This window comes from Plectropomus leopardus, chromosome 11 (genome assembly GCF_026936395.1).
Source record: "Plectropomus leopardus strain MGB_pleo_1.0 chromosome 11, ASM2693639v1, whole genome shotgun sequence".
NCBI classification, from domain to species: domain Eukaryota; kingdom Metazoa; phylum Chordata; class Actinopteri; order Perciformes; family Serranidae; genus Plectropomus; species Plectropomus leopardus.
The window spans coordinates 12311041-12327058 of record NC_142186.1 but is presented as its reverse complement, the minus strand read 5'-3'; the positions used below and the strand labels follow the sequence as shown (position 1 = coordinate 12327058).

General features: G+C 39.4%; 1 protein-coding gene across 2 annotated transcripts in view; it reads right to left on the bottom strand.

Moving 5' to 3' along the window:
- The window catches only part of LOC121945336 (CUB and sushi domain-containing protein 3-like), a 235458-nt gene that overhangs the window by 53570 nt on the left and 165870 nt on the right, over positions 1–16018 (bottom strand). Inside the window, exons 47-53 of one of the 2 annotated variants that reach the window (XM_088084026.1) lie at positions 11091–11279; positions 9939–10097; positions 8427–8615; positions 4715–4900; positions 3639–3833; positions 2735–2908; positions 182–355 (exon numbers count right to left, since the gene is read on the bottom strand). In XM_088084026.1, the coding sequence (XP_087940152.1) occupies positions 182–355; positions 2735–2908; positions 3639–3833; positions 4715–4900; positions 8427–8615; positions 9939–10097; positions 11091–11279 (1266 nt within the window). The remainder of the gene's footprint in view (positions 1–181; positions 356–2734; positions 2909–3638; positions 3834–4714; positions 4901–8426; positions 8616–9938; positions 10098–11090; positions 11280–16018) is intronic. The other variant, XM_088084027.1, reaches the window with a different exon arrangement.

The following is a 16018-nucleotide window of genomic DNA, read 5'->3' as shown; positions in this document are numbered from 1 at the left end:
TCATAATGTTGTTGACAGATTTACATATTCAAGACTTCCTTTAGTAAATATGGAATTAAAATGCAGGAATGAAAAACACAACAGTATCTGCTCTGAACAGCAGTGTCTATGGTGAGAAACTCAGACATAACACGTACACCATGTTCCTTCTTGCAGTACGAAGTGGTGTTAAAGTACTTACAGATACAAACTGGGAGCTGTCCAGACCAGTTGTGGTCCTGCTGGCAAATCCGCACTGAAGAGCCAATGAGCCTGAATCCGGGGTTACACTGGTAAACCACTGTGTCTCTATAACCAAAGTTTTCCCCGATCACCTGCCCATTTACGATCTGCTCTGGAACGCCACAGTGACCAGCTGTAGAAAAGACATATGGTATTGTAAACATGTTTTACTGTTTCTTTTTGGTAAATGTTTATCTTTCTTTCGCAACAAGACTGTGATTCTTTTTTTAGTAACGGAGTAAGACAGTACATCCTAAAAAACTTGTAATGTGTGATAGTAAAGAAATACTTTACCCCCAAAACAATCATTTGTATTTCAGTTACTCACTCAGTTACCTTGAATTTGTAAAGAAAACTTTGTTTTTCTTGCATGCCTGCCAGTTAACAAAGAATCCAAAAATAGAGAAGTTTTTTGACGAATTAAAGGCAGCTGTCCACGTATAACAGTAAAATTATAACAAAACATCTGGTTACAAACTGACACAACTTGTGCAGTTTCATCCAAGTCTAATTTATTCAGTCGTACACTCAGTGCTTCCAAAGTACATGCATTTTCACTGAAAACCTTCCTATTTAAAACATTTCTGTATATGAGTAGTGTGCCTGAGCAAGTGCGTGCATTTGAACTCTGTGCACTCCATTGGGCAAAATTTGAAAGCACGCTCTTGCCAAGGCGCACAACTCGTCCATGCGTGAGACTGTTTATGTGGACGTGTTTTACATACAACTGAATAAATAAGGCTTAGTTTATACTGAAAGAGCTGTGTGAGACTTAGTAAACTGATGTTTTGATATCATTTTGCAGTTGTGAAATGCGGTCTCCTTTCAATCTAATACATCAAGAACTCCCTATGTTTTTAGATTCTTTGTTCACCGTGGAGGCATGTGAAAAAAATAGTTTTCTTCACAAATTCAGCAAAGCATGGTGTGAATAATTGATGGACAAATAATCATTTTGTGGGTGAAGTTTTCCTTCAATAACGCTCTGCTGTCCAAATAATATTCAGTTATATCTAGTGTGGAGGTCCATTTTTTGCACTAGATGCACTTTGCATAACAAATCACCAGCCAATCATTTATGTGGTGCAACACTTGGGTTAAGCTTTCTGGTGTTTGAGAATAATAGCCTGCAGTGACGTCCACTGAACAAATGGGTGATAGTTGCAGGGTAAAAACACAATTTTGATTGTGTTATCACATTGGAATAACTTTACATTTTGAAAACTGTATTATAAAATGAAATGAGTGAACTGGTGATTTAAAAGGTCTTGGAATTATAACACTGGCAAACAAAATTAGTTAGTGTGTTAACACATTGGATTAAGACAGCATTTTTTCAGCTCATTATCTCAGAATTATTATTCCTTAATTCATAATGGCTTCGGCTTCTCTTATAGTGATAATTCAGCTTTTTTTCATTTACAGTAGATAGAGGGGCGCATGTGAAACTCCTCAAAATCTGTGCAATACGCTCATGCACGTAATCGTATTACTTTCAGCTACAATAAATCCCTTTCAGAGAGGAGGGATCTTGCTGAGATTTCCACTGCCACTTAAAACCTGGGAAATTGCCACTGACTGTGAGTCTGATTTCCCTAATTCACTCGTGCACCCAGAAACTCAGTCGAGCATTTTATTATCACACTTCAGTTGAGAGCAGCCAGATTCTATGAAGATAGTGCTGAAGTAGGCAACTACAGTGAGAGGTCCCAGGCTATGTTAACCCTGACAGTCATATTACTAAACAAGAGAGAGGTGCCCTTCTTTTAATGAACTGAACCAATCTTGATCCGAGCTTGGGAGTGCTGTTGCCACAGGGCTGATAAACGGACTACAGCATCTGCCAGATAAACCGTCACAGTCTGCTGCTGTGTGGGTTTAAATGCGGCTCAAGTAATTACGTATGTCTCATTTTCTTCCACAGTACCGAGCTGAGATGAGCTGTGGTAAGCTAGGCTGTAGCATATTTTCTTGTTTATATATCTTAACAACAGCTGAAATCGTGCTGGTACAGCTTGGCAAGTGTCTCATAGTTTCAGGCCAGCTGTAGCTCTCTAGCTGCTCTCTCACATTTAACATCTCAGAAACACCACATCACACTGACTTGGAGGCTTCACTGTATAGCACCATGCTCCAATCAACTAGGGTAGTTGCCAAAAGTGATTGCACATTTGCAAAACAATTTCTACCTCATGATCTCTACAATGTGTGAAACAGTCTGACATGTGCCAGCCCAGAGGAAAATATAAAGCGGCCACGTTGAGCACCAGCATAATGTCAGAACCAGACGACAAAAAACTGTACATCTTTCTAAATGTTTATAGTAATTGACCATACACACTTGGCAACAGAACCAATTAAAGCCACCCTCTGCTTCCCCATCTGGATCTATTCTGGGCATGTTGGCCCAACCAAAAAAAGCATATCCTGTCTGAACAGATTGCCAGCAGTGTTTGACCCATGTCAAGGCTGTCCTTTGTAAAGTTAAAGAGGACATTTAGACCCTGCTTACCCAGGCAATGAGTTTCCGCCCCACTCCAAAGGCCGGACAGGAGACACTCTCTTACTGTGGATCCAGTTAAAACATAGCCAAGGTTACAGCTGAAAATGGCTGATGCTCCAAAGGTAGTTTGGGTCCCAATTTTCTTCCCATTAGGAGGAGTAGGCAGATCCCCGCAGGAAATGACTGCAACAAGATGAAGAAGATTGTAAAAAAAAAAGAGGAAGGAGATGGAGAAGGCATGGAATAAAAGAATGAGACACCGAGAGAAAGAGTGAGATGGGAAGAAAGAAGAGACAGAAGTTGGCTTACATCTTCAGAGTCAATGGGAGAGCACAGTCATTTACACCCATCTTACCGACCTTAATGCGATAAAAAAGTGACCTGTACTATTTCATGCGGAGGATAATGATAGTGTTTGCCTTTGTACCAACATCTTTCATCATGCTGGCTGGCATCTCCTTTTGCCATTACACAGGCTATTCAGCTCTTTTGCTCCTCAAAAAGTAGCTCCCATGGCAGCATAGAAAAGCCTTTATTTCCCATTCCTGCAATAAACAATATCTAACCTAGACTGAGGTGGTAATAGGTAAAAAGTACAAAAGTGCATCATCGAACTGCTGATTAAGTGAGCAGTGAATACGGTATTCATTCTTTAAGTCATGCAATGTAACAATCTTTGAATCTAGAAGTGCCCAAGGCAAGGCAGGACATAGATATTTCATTTATGCCAGATAAAAATGTTCAATTAATTTCTTTTCTATTTTCCAGAGTGTTTGTGAGACAGTATGCAACATACGTGCATGCTCATGTTTTATTTTTCCTAATAATGCCATGACAAAATGAAGATAAAGGAGATTTTAGTTCTTGGAGCATGGACTTTTCAGTTCAAGTGTTAATTTTATGCATCACTCACTTCTACAACGAGGCCTTTCGTTTCTCCAGCTCCACACCCCATTGGACAGGCACTGAATGTGGGCGGGGCCAACTCTGTAGTATCCAGGGCTGCAGGTGAAGATTATTTTAGTTCCATACTCATAGTGCGAACCGTTGACGATCCTCCATTTCCCGTGGTCCAGAGAGAAGGAGCTTAGACTAGGGCACATTATGACTGTGCCAAGAAATAAAGAAAAAAACAAGAGGGGATTCGGTGGGGAGTGGACATTGTTAGTTTTGGTTTATCCAAATGGACTGGCTTCAGTTTCAATTTTTTCTCTTATCGCTTGTACACACACTGCTAAGTCAAAAACCATAAACATATGTAACAAGCCTGCTGTGTAGAATAAATAAAAATAGCTGCAAAGGAAAATTTCAATCAGACGAATAGACTAATCCATGTAAAATGTAAACAGCAACTTTTCTTCAGTTACCATATACAAACATACTTCCACAAAAAAGCTGTTGATGAATTATCACTCTCTAAAATCAAATGAGTTTCAAAACAAACAATTTTCCCCCTTTTGCTGTGAGACACATATGCAGCAGGGAATAAACACTGGTCTCAACAGTAAACAATGTTGTCAATCACTCATTACATTGACTTGCAAACTTGGAGGAGTTGCACTGGCATGTAAAACACTTACCCGAGCGCCAGCTACAGATTTCCTTACAACTATTTTTCTGCCTTTTATCCATGTGTCTTATCACTACCCAACATGTTAGTTGCTTATGTGATGAAACCACAACTCAGTTCTGTTGGGACTGCAGTCCACATTCCATGACACCTCCCACTACAGTACAGCGTTTTGTTAAAAATGTTTGATATTCCACAACTTCTCCAGAGGATTTTTCAAACTCTGACTTTTTCTGTCTCTGGCACAACTGTCAAAATTCCAAAATCAGTGCCGTCTTCCACAACTCTTTTCTGTCCTCATCTCTCAACTTTCAAAGCTCAACTGCGCAACGGGTTCTTGTGGTTACCCCGTCTCTCTAAATCACTCTCCCTCCTCCTCTGCATTCCCCTGCCTCCTCCCACCAACATCGTCAACTCACCGATGCAACGGGGTATCTTGTTGTGGTTGCTCCAGGTGCCGTCTGGCTGGCAGACTGTGGTCGTCAGCTCTTTGGAGGAGAGCCGGTAGCCGCTGTTGCAGAAGTAGGTCACCCGTGTGCCGACGGAGTAATCAGCAGCAAGCACACCTCCGTTCACTGGCGCACTGGGCACACCGCATGACACAGCTGCAGGCAGCAAGAGGACGGTTGTCAACACATGTGTTTATGCACAGTACAAGATACATACTAGAGAGATTTGCAGAGAGACACCTGGTAAACACAGGCAAGGTAGGCAGACACATATTCACTTAACAGTCCCATTTTTGAGCGCAAGTGTTAAATACACATGTATATGTGCTTCCACCAGTGTTGGGAGTGCAAATGCACTGTGGTACACAAGCAATGTCAAGTGTTTTTCAATTTAGGCAAGAAGGTATGTGTTACTTTGTTATTTTCCTTTCAAATGGGTCCAATTTAGTTAGTAAAAAAATTCAAAACGGGATAATTTGTCAACATTGTCATTGAACGCCCCAGTAGAACTATGACAACAGATCTCACTAATGGCAGACACTTTGACATGTCACAGCAGGGAAAGCACAGGTATAATTAATAACATTAATCATGACTGTATTCAGTTTAGTTGAACCAGTGCCACATCTTTTACATTGTGCATGCTAGCTGACTGAAATGGCTTACTGAAGCACTGAATAGAGCTAAGCCACAATAAACGAAATATGGTGCACCTATGCTTTTCCGGTGATGACAAGTCCAAAAGTCTCTTACAGGGTCACTGCAATAGTGCAACATTTCCGGAATTACAAAACAACATGCATATTATTGCAATCAACATTTTAGGTAAACCAAAGTATTTACATCCATCCAATGCGTTTATAATATGATAATGAGAGAGGCTAGAACGCCTGTGTCGTGTCAACATTTAACCAAGTCATATGCTTAAACTGTATATATTATAGGCACCTGAATCCATAAAACAGCTCTTGACATCTCTCTAGCGAGAGAGAAATCCATGAAAGTATTATATATAGGACTGGCCCCTTGAGGAATAATGTATCCAGTCACCTCAGATTGGAAGTAGTCCAACACACTGCAGAGAGGGATGTTATCTCAGAGTCCTCATAAATCTTCTAAGGTTTTAAAATGTTTTCATAAAAGAAAGTTACCCTACTGACTTTACAAGTAGCTATTCAACCAAGTCAATGAAATTCCAAGATACATAAGGGATGATATTTTATCCCTTTTTTTGTCATTTTTCAGTGGGTAATAGGATTGTCACACTATATCAGTACTGATGATAATCAACTATCATCACCACATGTGCAATATTATCGTATCTCGTGTATGCTCAACTTTATATGCATATACAGACATGTATAAAGCCTTCTATCCATATTCTGCACTAAATTCATCCGTAAATGTTCACATTTTCTGAGAGTTTACGGATATGGATGGAACAGATCAGTACCATAGGAGATTGCGAGGGCAGCATAGTGTAGGTCAAGCGAGACAAGACCATAGAAAAAAAGACAGAAAACACAAACACCCCTCGCACACAAACACAATCACATACAAAAAAACAGGTGACATATTTGACAGATCTTCCCAAAATATTATTATTAGAATTATTCGGTCATAATTGTATAATTTTCTTTTTGTTGTTGTTATTTCTGCTGTTGTTTGTTATGTCTCCTTGTTTTTCTTTGTATGTCCTTGATGTTGATGATTTTTCCCAATTCATACCATGGTTGCACCGGTAAATACACCACTATTTTACACTTTCAGTTTTGTCTTTTTGCATAAATAAAAATACATAATAGATTAAAGTAGTAGTATTATAATAATAATAACAATAACAATAATAAATCAATAAAAAATAATCAATAGCGGAACCAACAAATCAATAATAAAGTGAAAAAATTCATTGTGACATGTCCAAATGTCACAATTTATTTAATGCCCTAAAAGACCATCGCCGACAACATCGCTGCCTCCATTTAAAGGTCCATTATTACGACCTCCTTCACCGTTGGCTCGTTTTTTGTTGTGTAAAACTCTTACTCTGCCCTATAGTACCATCTATTGGCTGTATCTGTGCCATTATAAAGGACGCCTGGAAGTATGAGGGCAGTGATGTTTGCAATGTTTGGGATGGACACGTCTATTTTCATACATAAAGGGGGTATAAATGAGCCTTAAAAGAGATAAAAAGCACAATAAATAGAGTTGAGTAGCTTTGACGGAAATTTTTTTTTTCTTATTTTACATTTTCTAAAGATATTGCGATATTATTATTGCGATTTCTTTTGGCCATAAAACATGTGTACTGAAAATCTGATATCAAGCCAGCCCCACTTAAAAACACTAATGAGTTACTAATTACGAAGACCAACTGATTAAGGCCACTCGCACATGTTAATGGTTTAAACTCTTTCTGTGAAGCACTCACACATAGAAAAACTCCCACACAGCTCTGCGCCCTTGCCCCTAAACAGAGTGAATCTGGGTTACTGTGGCCTCAGAGCTTAAACCAGACAGAAAGCTCAAGCTAGTAGGTTTCAAGGTGTTTATCATCAGAGCCAAGTCAGAGGGAGTGAGTCGAGCGGGGAAACCAACATCTGCAGGGCCAGACTAAATGGGAACAGTTATGCAAACACACATATGATAAAATGAAGCAGCAATGGTAGATGCACACTGTGAGAAACATCAAAGGTAGGAATCTGCCAACATGGCCTGGAGCCATTATGTTGCCCCTCACCACCACATGAGAGAATCAATCAACATTCATTTGCGAGTACTGCTAAGTCACAATCTAACAGATGTTAATCACAAGCACTAAGCACTTTTCTACACTGCAGATGGAAAGTAACAGCGTTAAAAAGGCGGATTCTTTATCAAAGCTTAAAAAGAATAGTGAGCCTTACAGTAGATCGTTGCCCTTTCTCTGAAGTGCATGACCAACACTGATGTATTAATATACTGTCCATTCTCAACATATCATACAATATTGATTTGAAAGAATGAAGGATTGAACATAATGTAATGTAATCTTCACCATCTAGCAGATAGCAGATGGACAGCATCTGTATGGATATATTAGCTAATTTGTAGCCACGGTTGGCTTTATGTGCTTTGGAAAAGCTATGTGCAATTACCAAACTGACGGAATTAATTACAGGTGTGAAGTGTTTTTAAATCATTTTTAAGTACATGACATACATATTTTGATTTCACTGCATCATGATAAAATGCAACTGAGCTCACCATCTGTTGCTGTTTGCTGCTCTGTGAGTGTGTGCGTGTCTGTGGAAGTGCATGCAATCATGCGCACGTAAAATCACACATTTCATGTGTGCGCATCAAAGAACCCAATTAGTTGAGTGAGACCCAACAGCAGCAGACACTGCATGCTAATGGCGAGTTAGCCAAAGTAATTTGAAGAAGTGGAAATTGACAGAAGAAGGGAGGATTGATTTCTGTTTCCTTTCCACCTGACAGGGTGCTGGCTCTCAATCAGGCTGGATACAGTTCAACTGCTAACAACACAGGAATAGCAGCTTGGGCTGAGACACTCGGGTGCCTTAAAGGGCTGACTGTCTGCCTGCTGAGTATAGGGGTGAAGAGGCAGTGACCAGAAGAACAGGGAAAAGGTAGGCTGAAGTTGGGAATAAAAGGCTGCCATGGCCAATGTGCTCACCTTGACATGCAGGAACTGGTGCGTCCCAGGCGTAGTAGCCATAGGTGGTCTTCTTGCACACAGCTGTGCCCTTTCCGATCAGTTTGTACCCCCTGTCGCAGGCCCAGCGCACCATACTGTTAAGATGACCCCCGGTCTGGCTTACTACAAAGCCGTGCTGTGGGGAATCTGGGGTACTGCAGTACATTGCTACAAGAGATGGAGGAATAAAGGGAACAGGGGAGAGGAGCGGGATGAATGGCAAGGCAAGGGAGAGGAGAAAGAAACAGGAGAAGGTGAGAATGAAGTCAAGGAAAGGGAATAAAGAACAGATAAGCAGATGTTAACAGGAAATAAAGAGACATAAAGCAGAGGAAAGGGGAAAAGGATGAGAGGCAATAACAAAGCTCCTCTAGAAAAAGACTCAGGTGAACATTTTAGTCACAGTAAGGCTCCATTTTAAATGCAGAAAGATAATGAGGGAAAATGCCTGAGGAGTGTCACATCTATTTAGCACTCGGGCTGTGTGCCACATGGCAAAGGAAGTCTTCAAAATCACATTATTACTATTCCTCTCCTGGCCGATGGCACACACATATTCAATTTGATTTAACACATGCAATACTGGTGCATCCCCAAGTTATTTGTTCCGTAGCCTTTCTTTCCCTCATCTTACAGCCCATCGCATGCAAAAAAAGGTAAATTTCATTTCCAGAATACAAGCACAGCATAGCCGATGGGACAGAAAATCCAAGGGAGGGCTGTGTGCTTCAGAAATGTTGTCAAACATTCCTTCAAATCAGCATGACTGGGAGATAGCTGGGATTTAAGACGAAAAGACACACACCGGGGTTTAAGTCAGTTCCTGTTCAAGTCAATCAAGTCAAGGAGGAGCTTTCTTTACAAAATTCATCACACCGGCTTGCTTTCATAGTAACACTCTCGTGTATTAAATATAATGGAGAGACACAACATGAAAAATGAATGTCTTTTGTGCTTTTTTCATTATTATTGATGCATTTCAAATGGAAGAAGATTTCCTATGCTGCTCTTGCTTAGCACCACTTGCTTTATTAAAGAGCCAATTAAGAATTTAAAACCTTTTTAAATTAAGGAGTGCAAAACAGCATGGAAGCCTTCCAGTGACTTTCTTCCTGCTTCGTGGTTTTTGTGTGTGAAAACATCTCCCATTGTGAGACATTATCATTTCTGAGAAAGTTGAAAGTATTTTTGTAAATTAACTGATATTACGAACTCAATAAATAATACCCCGAAGCAATCACAGCACACTGTGATAAAAATCATGGGGTCACATTGCATCCACAATAATATGCAGTAGCTGCAGCAGAGAAGTTCAATGAATATTTGCCCCTACGCCGTGTTATCACTCGTTCAATTGAAGTGTCTCCGCACGATGCCTACAATATAACTGCCTGAGTGGTAAACCCATGACTTTTATCACTTTTTCTGTAGTTTAGAGACAAAAAATAGCACTAATAAAGAAGAGAATATGATTATAAACTGGATACATACTTTGATACTCACCCACGTATCTGATGTGGTAACCCCGTCTGTTGGTGCCGTGATCAGAGGACCAGCGCAGCAGGAGCTGGTGGCCTGTGGTGGTCAGGCTGAAGGGTGTTTCAATGTCACCGCTAAGTGATGCTAGGCTCTGACTGTAGATGTTGGGACCTGAACACAGATAAGACAGAAACACACAAACAAAGTTTCCCAGAAAAAAGATCCATGTCAAAAATAAGCATTACTGTTGACAGACATGAACATGCATCTTCATTTAAAAAAACAAACAAACATTAATTTCAAGGACTTTTCAAGGGCTTTTAAGGCCCAGTTCCCTCATTTTCAAGGACCCTTCACATCATAGATTTAGACACAGGTCGGGTTAATTACTTGTGCAACACTGAGAAGTGTTAAAATGAGAGGTAGCATTAGCCGAAGCAGCAAATTTTGAAGATGCTTAAAAGATGTGACTACGGGGCTTTCAAAATCTTTAGTGACATATTACATTGTATATAGTCATATATTTTAAGTCAGCTTTTGTCTGTGCAACACCAGCTAATTAGCTAGCTATTGCTTCATCAAGAGGAATTAGCCTAATATCAGAGCAAGTCTTAAGCTTCCTCCTAATTTATATGGTAACATTTAAGAAATTCGTAAAAGGACAGATCAGTTGGTTGCTGACATATTTTTAAGATGATGTGAATCATTGTTTGCCAGTACAGATCAAGGCCAAGTTTAGTCAAAATTAAAGGAACTTTAATTTCTATTCTTACACAAAAGTTGTCAATTCATATCTTTTCTCAGAAACTTTCAAGGCCTTGATGTTCCCCTTGAATTCACAAAAATTTCAAGGAGGAACCATGGGAACCCTGATGGCCTATTATGGCATTATTGATAGTGTTGCATTTATTTTACTGAACATGTGACTGGAACCCATAATCAGACTTTCATCTCTTAGATGCCACATTCACAACATGAATGAACATGAAGTAGTGGTGCAAAGAAAAAAAGGAATAAAGAAGTATGAATGTTTTACTGAGAAGCACTAAAATTCATAACACAAAAAAGAACACATCAATAATTTCAGTTAAGTAACATTTTTTGTTTCTTGCTTACTAAATTTTTATCAAAGAACAAAAACACCAAAACTCCAGTGCAACCTACCATCAAATATTTCCAAGATGTCAAACTCCTTCTCTGTCTGAAAGAGTTCAAAGTGCAGAGTCATGTTGTAGCCCTTCTCCACATTGATAAGCCAGGAGCACATCTGAAGATTGGGGTAGTTATCAGGATAGCCCGGACTCAGGATCACCCCAGTTGAGTCAAAACGCACCTCATGGGCTGGACATTGGACTGGGAGAAGAGAAACATAAGGTCGAGTTAGCATTAAGACAGTAAATAGAAAGAGGAGTAATAACAGAGAAAAAGAAAGAGGAGAAGAAGTGGCAGCGGTTAGATGAGGTAAGAGGTGAAAGTAGGAGATTAAAACCCAGTAGAAGCAGAAAACAGGAGAAACGGAGGTACAGGAGAGGGTATGGAAGGCACAATTAGAGATAAGGCAAGATGAGGTGAGGAAGGGAAAGACAGGAATGCTCTGCTGTGACAGAAGAAATTACATTGAAAAAATAACTAGTCCTGAAACAATTATATTTTAGCAAGACTGATATTGCACCTAAGGGCTGAGCTGGTGAGTCTGCTGTTGTTACCAGCCTCCCCGATATCAATCTATCAAATAATAATACTCAGTAAGTGAGACAGCTAACTTTGTATGGAAAAATGCTCAGTGTGTGTGTGTGTGTGTGTGTGTGTGTGTGTGTGTGTGTGTGTGTGTGTGTGTGTGTGTGGGTGTGTGTGTGTGTGTGTGTGAGGCCCCAAGCATTCCCTTCATTTCCTGTAGGCTGGCAAGTCTGAAATAATGACAGTTCTGTTTCTTTCCTTCCCTTTTCTGTTGCTAACAGAAGTTTCTCTTCTGGGCCACTAGTGAAGAAACATGACGCATATAAAAGGTTAATGCGAACAACTGTTCCAGATAAAAAGGTCACTGCAAACAATCGGACATATATCAAGAAAAAAAGACAGAGGGAAAGAATTGTAACACAAAGCAGTATGAATATTCCCGCCAGTGAGCCACCACAGAAGTTTCAGCTCAAACAGCCAAATGGCTCAAAGATAACAGGCAGATATAATCTCCAAAAAGTCAAAAGTCGGTGATTTTCTAAATAACAAAGCATTTTGCAAATCACACAATACACCAAAGGCCCTATTTGGGAACCGAGGTCAAGACAGTGTCTCATTACATTATCTCGGCAACAAAGAAAATGCTTGAATCAAAGAAAAAAAAAAACATGTAAATAATACAACAAAACCATAGAAGGGTTTGTACATGACAGAATCAATATTTACAGGAGCACTGTACAGTATTCATTAGGGAGGCAACAACTCCCTACCTGATCTGTTCAGAAAATACGTTTACACAGCTATTTAATATAAAACAGTAATACTTCTTCACTACCGTGGCTGGGCAGTTTGTGAGAGATATGATCAATACAGTTCCTGTGCATACTGAATAAAGAATTTTTGCTGCATATTCATGTTTTACAGGCCACACAGGTAAAACACACAAAGGACCAAGATGGAATCTCAAGTCATGCCACCCAAAACAAATGACAGACACTGATGGCACGGGTGCATACCGCACAGTGGTGAGTGACAGTGAGTCAGGTCAGTAAGTCAGTCTGTGATTTCAGTTTTTTTATTGTTTCTTAAATGCCACGTCCTGATTTAATTTTATGTTTATTTAAAAACTAACATGTATCCAAAAATACTCATAACCTGAATCCATCTGATTTTTAGCTAGAGATAGATAGAGAGAAGATAGATTGGCCTAATCACTGTGAAGGACCTGTCCATAACAGTGAGATGAACATGTATGCTAATACTTTTGTACTATTAAAACATATTGGCCATTTAGCTGTTTTATTATTTAGGCGTACTGACATTCTTGTGAGCCACAATGAATCATTGTGGGGGTCCCTGCTCTGTCTCTCTCAGCAAAGGGGTCCTTGGCCTGAAAAATTCTGAAGACCCCTGCACTAAGTTATTCAAAAACTTTGCTTTCTAAAGTTCAAACTTTTCCATAAAGAAGTCTGAGTGCTTTTTTACGCAGTCAAGAGACTTGATTTTGCATTTGAGATGAATGAGAAGGTCTGTAGCGCTGAATTTTAGCAAGAGAGTTGGTACTCTCACTAGCGATATGATGGAGTTCAGAAAGGGGTCTTCAGCTGGTGCAGTTACATCAATTCACATGGCTGCTCCCTCAGTTCTGTCTTCAGCAGGAGCCTCTGCTTCTACTGATGCCGATGGGAGGATAAAGCCAGCACAAATTCAGCTTAAAGGAAATATGCAAAATGTGCCAGTAATTGCGACTAACAATTGCTGATTTTAATTTTCCATAATTTTCAGACATAACATTACACTGGGGTTAGCAACTCAAAAACTGTTCATACGCTTTACAGATTCCCTGCAGCACTTTACCATATTGGATGGCTTTAAGACGTACATGAAATTGACTCACTCGATAAGATCTAACGCACACAGAACCATCTATCTGGCAAGAGTTTGTTATTGAAATAATTGAGCCCCCAATACTTGTTAAATAAGCCAACGTTGCCAGGCAACAAACACAAGTCTATCCAGTAAGCACAGTCGTGGCTTAAAATGCTTTGCCTCAAACTTTCAGTGCAGGGATTAAAAAAATGAATCATGAGAGGCTTAAAACTGTTTCAGACACCTCAATACCGCTGCTTTATGAGATGGGTTTTTAGAGGGCCATGATAAGGATAGGACGCTACCCTAAAAGCACACTGAAGCTTACAGTGTATTCATATGGTGATTTGGCTATTATACAAATGTAGACCTCTGTACCTTAGTGTCAAAAATGCAAGGTAGCAGAAGTGCTGGCACAAATACTATGATATTATCAATACCATAGCTTAAATATAAGGATGATAAATATAATAAATTACAAAAAAAAAATCTTTAAAAAAAACACACATTTTAACGACAACTGTTTACTGTTTACAACTGTTTTTTTGTTGGTATTTTATAGTTTAATTTAATCTTGTAAATACAGTCAGCATTAAGCAGCAGTGAATTAGTGTATGAACCAACCACTCTTAAGCAAATATAAAATGAGGTAACTACAGAACAACTGATATCATGCACTGTCTTTCAAGACCAATACATATAGTATTGCACTGTTATTTGCAGTGCCAAAATGATGTGTTTAAGAAGAACTGGCACTGGCATTTGTTCAATCTTGCAAACATGGCAAGACGTGTCTCTCTCTAATTCTCTGTGCAAACCACCAATTGTTTACTCTTTTACTCAGCACACTGTGTGCATGGAATGACAATGCCATGGCAAAGACTGTTGCATATTGCTGGCTACAGATTCATCATACAATAAAGCTTACATAAGTGCAGAGAAGATAAATTGAGAGCAGAAATTGGTTTTCATTAGATTTTCTGACATGAAAATCAATGGGAACGTGAAGACCAATATGACAACATTTAATGGGTTACCCTCAACCTCAATGTGGCAGATGGTTTACCAAGCAAACACAGCAGTCAACTCAATTGTGGCTCTATCCTTGATCAAAGCTACTGCATAACCTTCCTCATAGGCTTTCATAAAGACAGAGCCTGGGGAAATATCTTAAAAACCAGGGGTATTTGGTACGGGGGTGAAATTGCATAGCCATGCAAGGACATTTCAGTGTTATCTTATAAGCATAAAATGACAATTAACGGAAGGGTTGACAGCAAACAAAAGCAGAATCAGGAAACACAGGAGAATTCTTTTTCCTGCCCTGTCTGCAAGCTGCCGACAGGAAATGGCCCTTTTACAAGCTTACTGTAGCAGTATCTTGGATGTGAATAGCAGGTCAACTCAAATTAAGTTCAATTTTACATGTCCCAAGGAGAGCAATTAGTTTCGTGCTAGAGGTGGCACAAGGACGTAACATATCCAACACAAGAAAATGTAATGAATTCTTGAGTACAATAATGAGGTGATCCGTGAAAATGTCAAACAACGAATTACTAACCCAGACTTTCTAAAATAGTACTAACTATGCCAATTTAATGCTCAAGGCAGGTTTTAAGGAGCTGCACTATCAAGATATATATGATTCCTAATCATCTGACACATTTGGTTGCACACTTTAAATATGCCTATCACTCTGCTACTTTTTAGTGCGGATTTTAACAAGTGCAACCTCTTTATTATATTATATATTAAATTATATTACATCATATCTTTTATCATAAGCCTCATATGTTTTTATATAAAATATTTAATCTGCTTTGTTATCCATATCCAGTATAACTTGACTGAGGGGACCCGTTGTCTTGGCAGTGCACAACACAATTTACCGTGATGTATGAGAGACTGTGCTGTCCAACATCAAAATAGTTTAAAACATCTCAAACTGTGGCATTGATCGATGTACCTTGCAGGGGAAACCAACCGAAAAGCAATGTTGTGTTCTCCCAGAATAGTCCAAACACGCTTTGCCCATCTGGATTCAGCAGTTTAATTTAGTCGCTCAAATAAAAGCCTGTGAAATTATTTCAAGTACAGTATGTGAGTTTTAGCTGATAGGAGCTAGTTGGTCTTGGCAGAGCTCTGTGTAACAGTAACACATGAGAAGGTGAGCTGGCAAGACCAACATAACAAAAGGGCTTGAAATATCTCCCAGCACTCTCAAGTGAATGACTGCCCTCACTTGGCACGAAAGAAACAGATCAAATTATTCCAAACTAGTCCAGTTGTTGCTGATCTGCTCAGTTGGTCACTTTCAAACAATCAATGAAATAAAGCAACAGAAAACACTGCAATTCCACTGATGTCAGGCTTAATATGACTGTACATCTGTAAACCAGACAGGTACGATGCAGTCTGCAAGTACGCAATGGAGCTGTTCTCCTCTTTGTTTCCCATCTCTCTTTATTCGGCAATGTCTAACAAGCTAATAAAATGCTGCAGGACTTTATACCCTCTCATGCTTAAATAAATTTTTAATTTTAAGA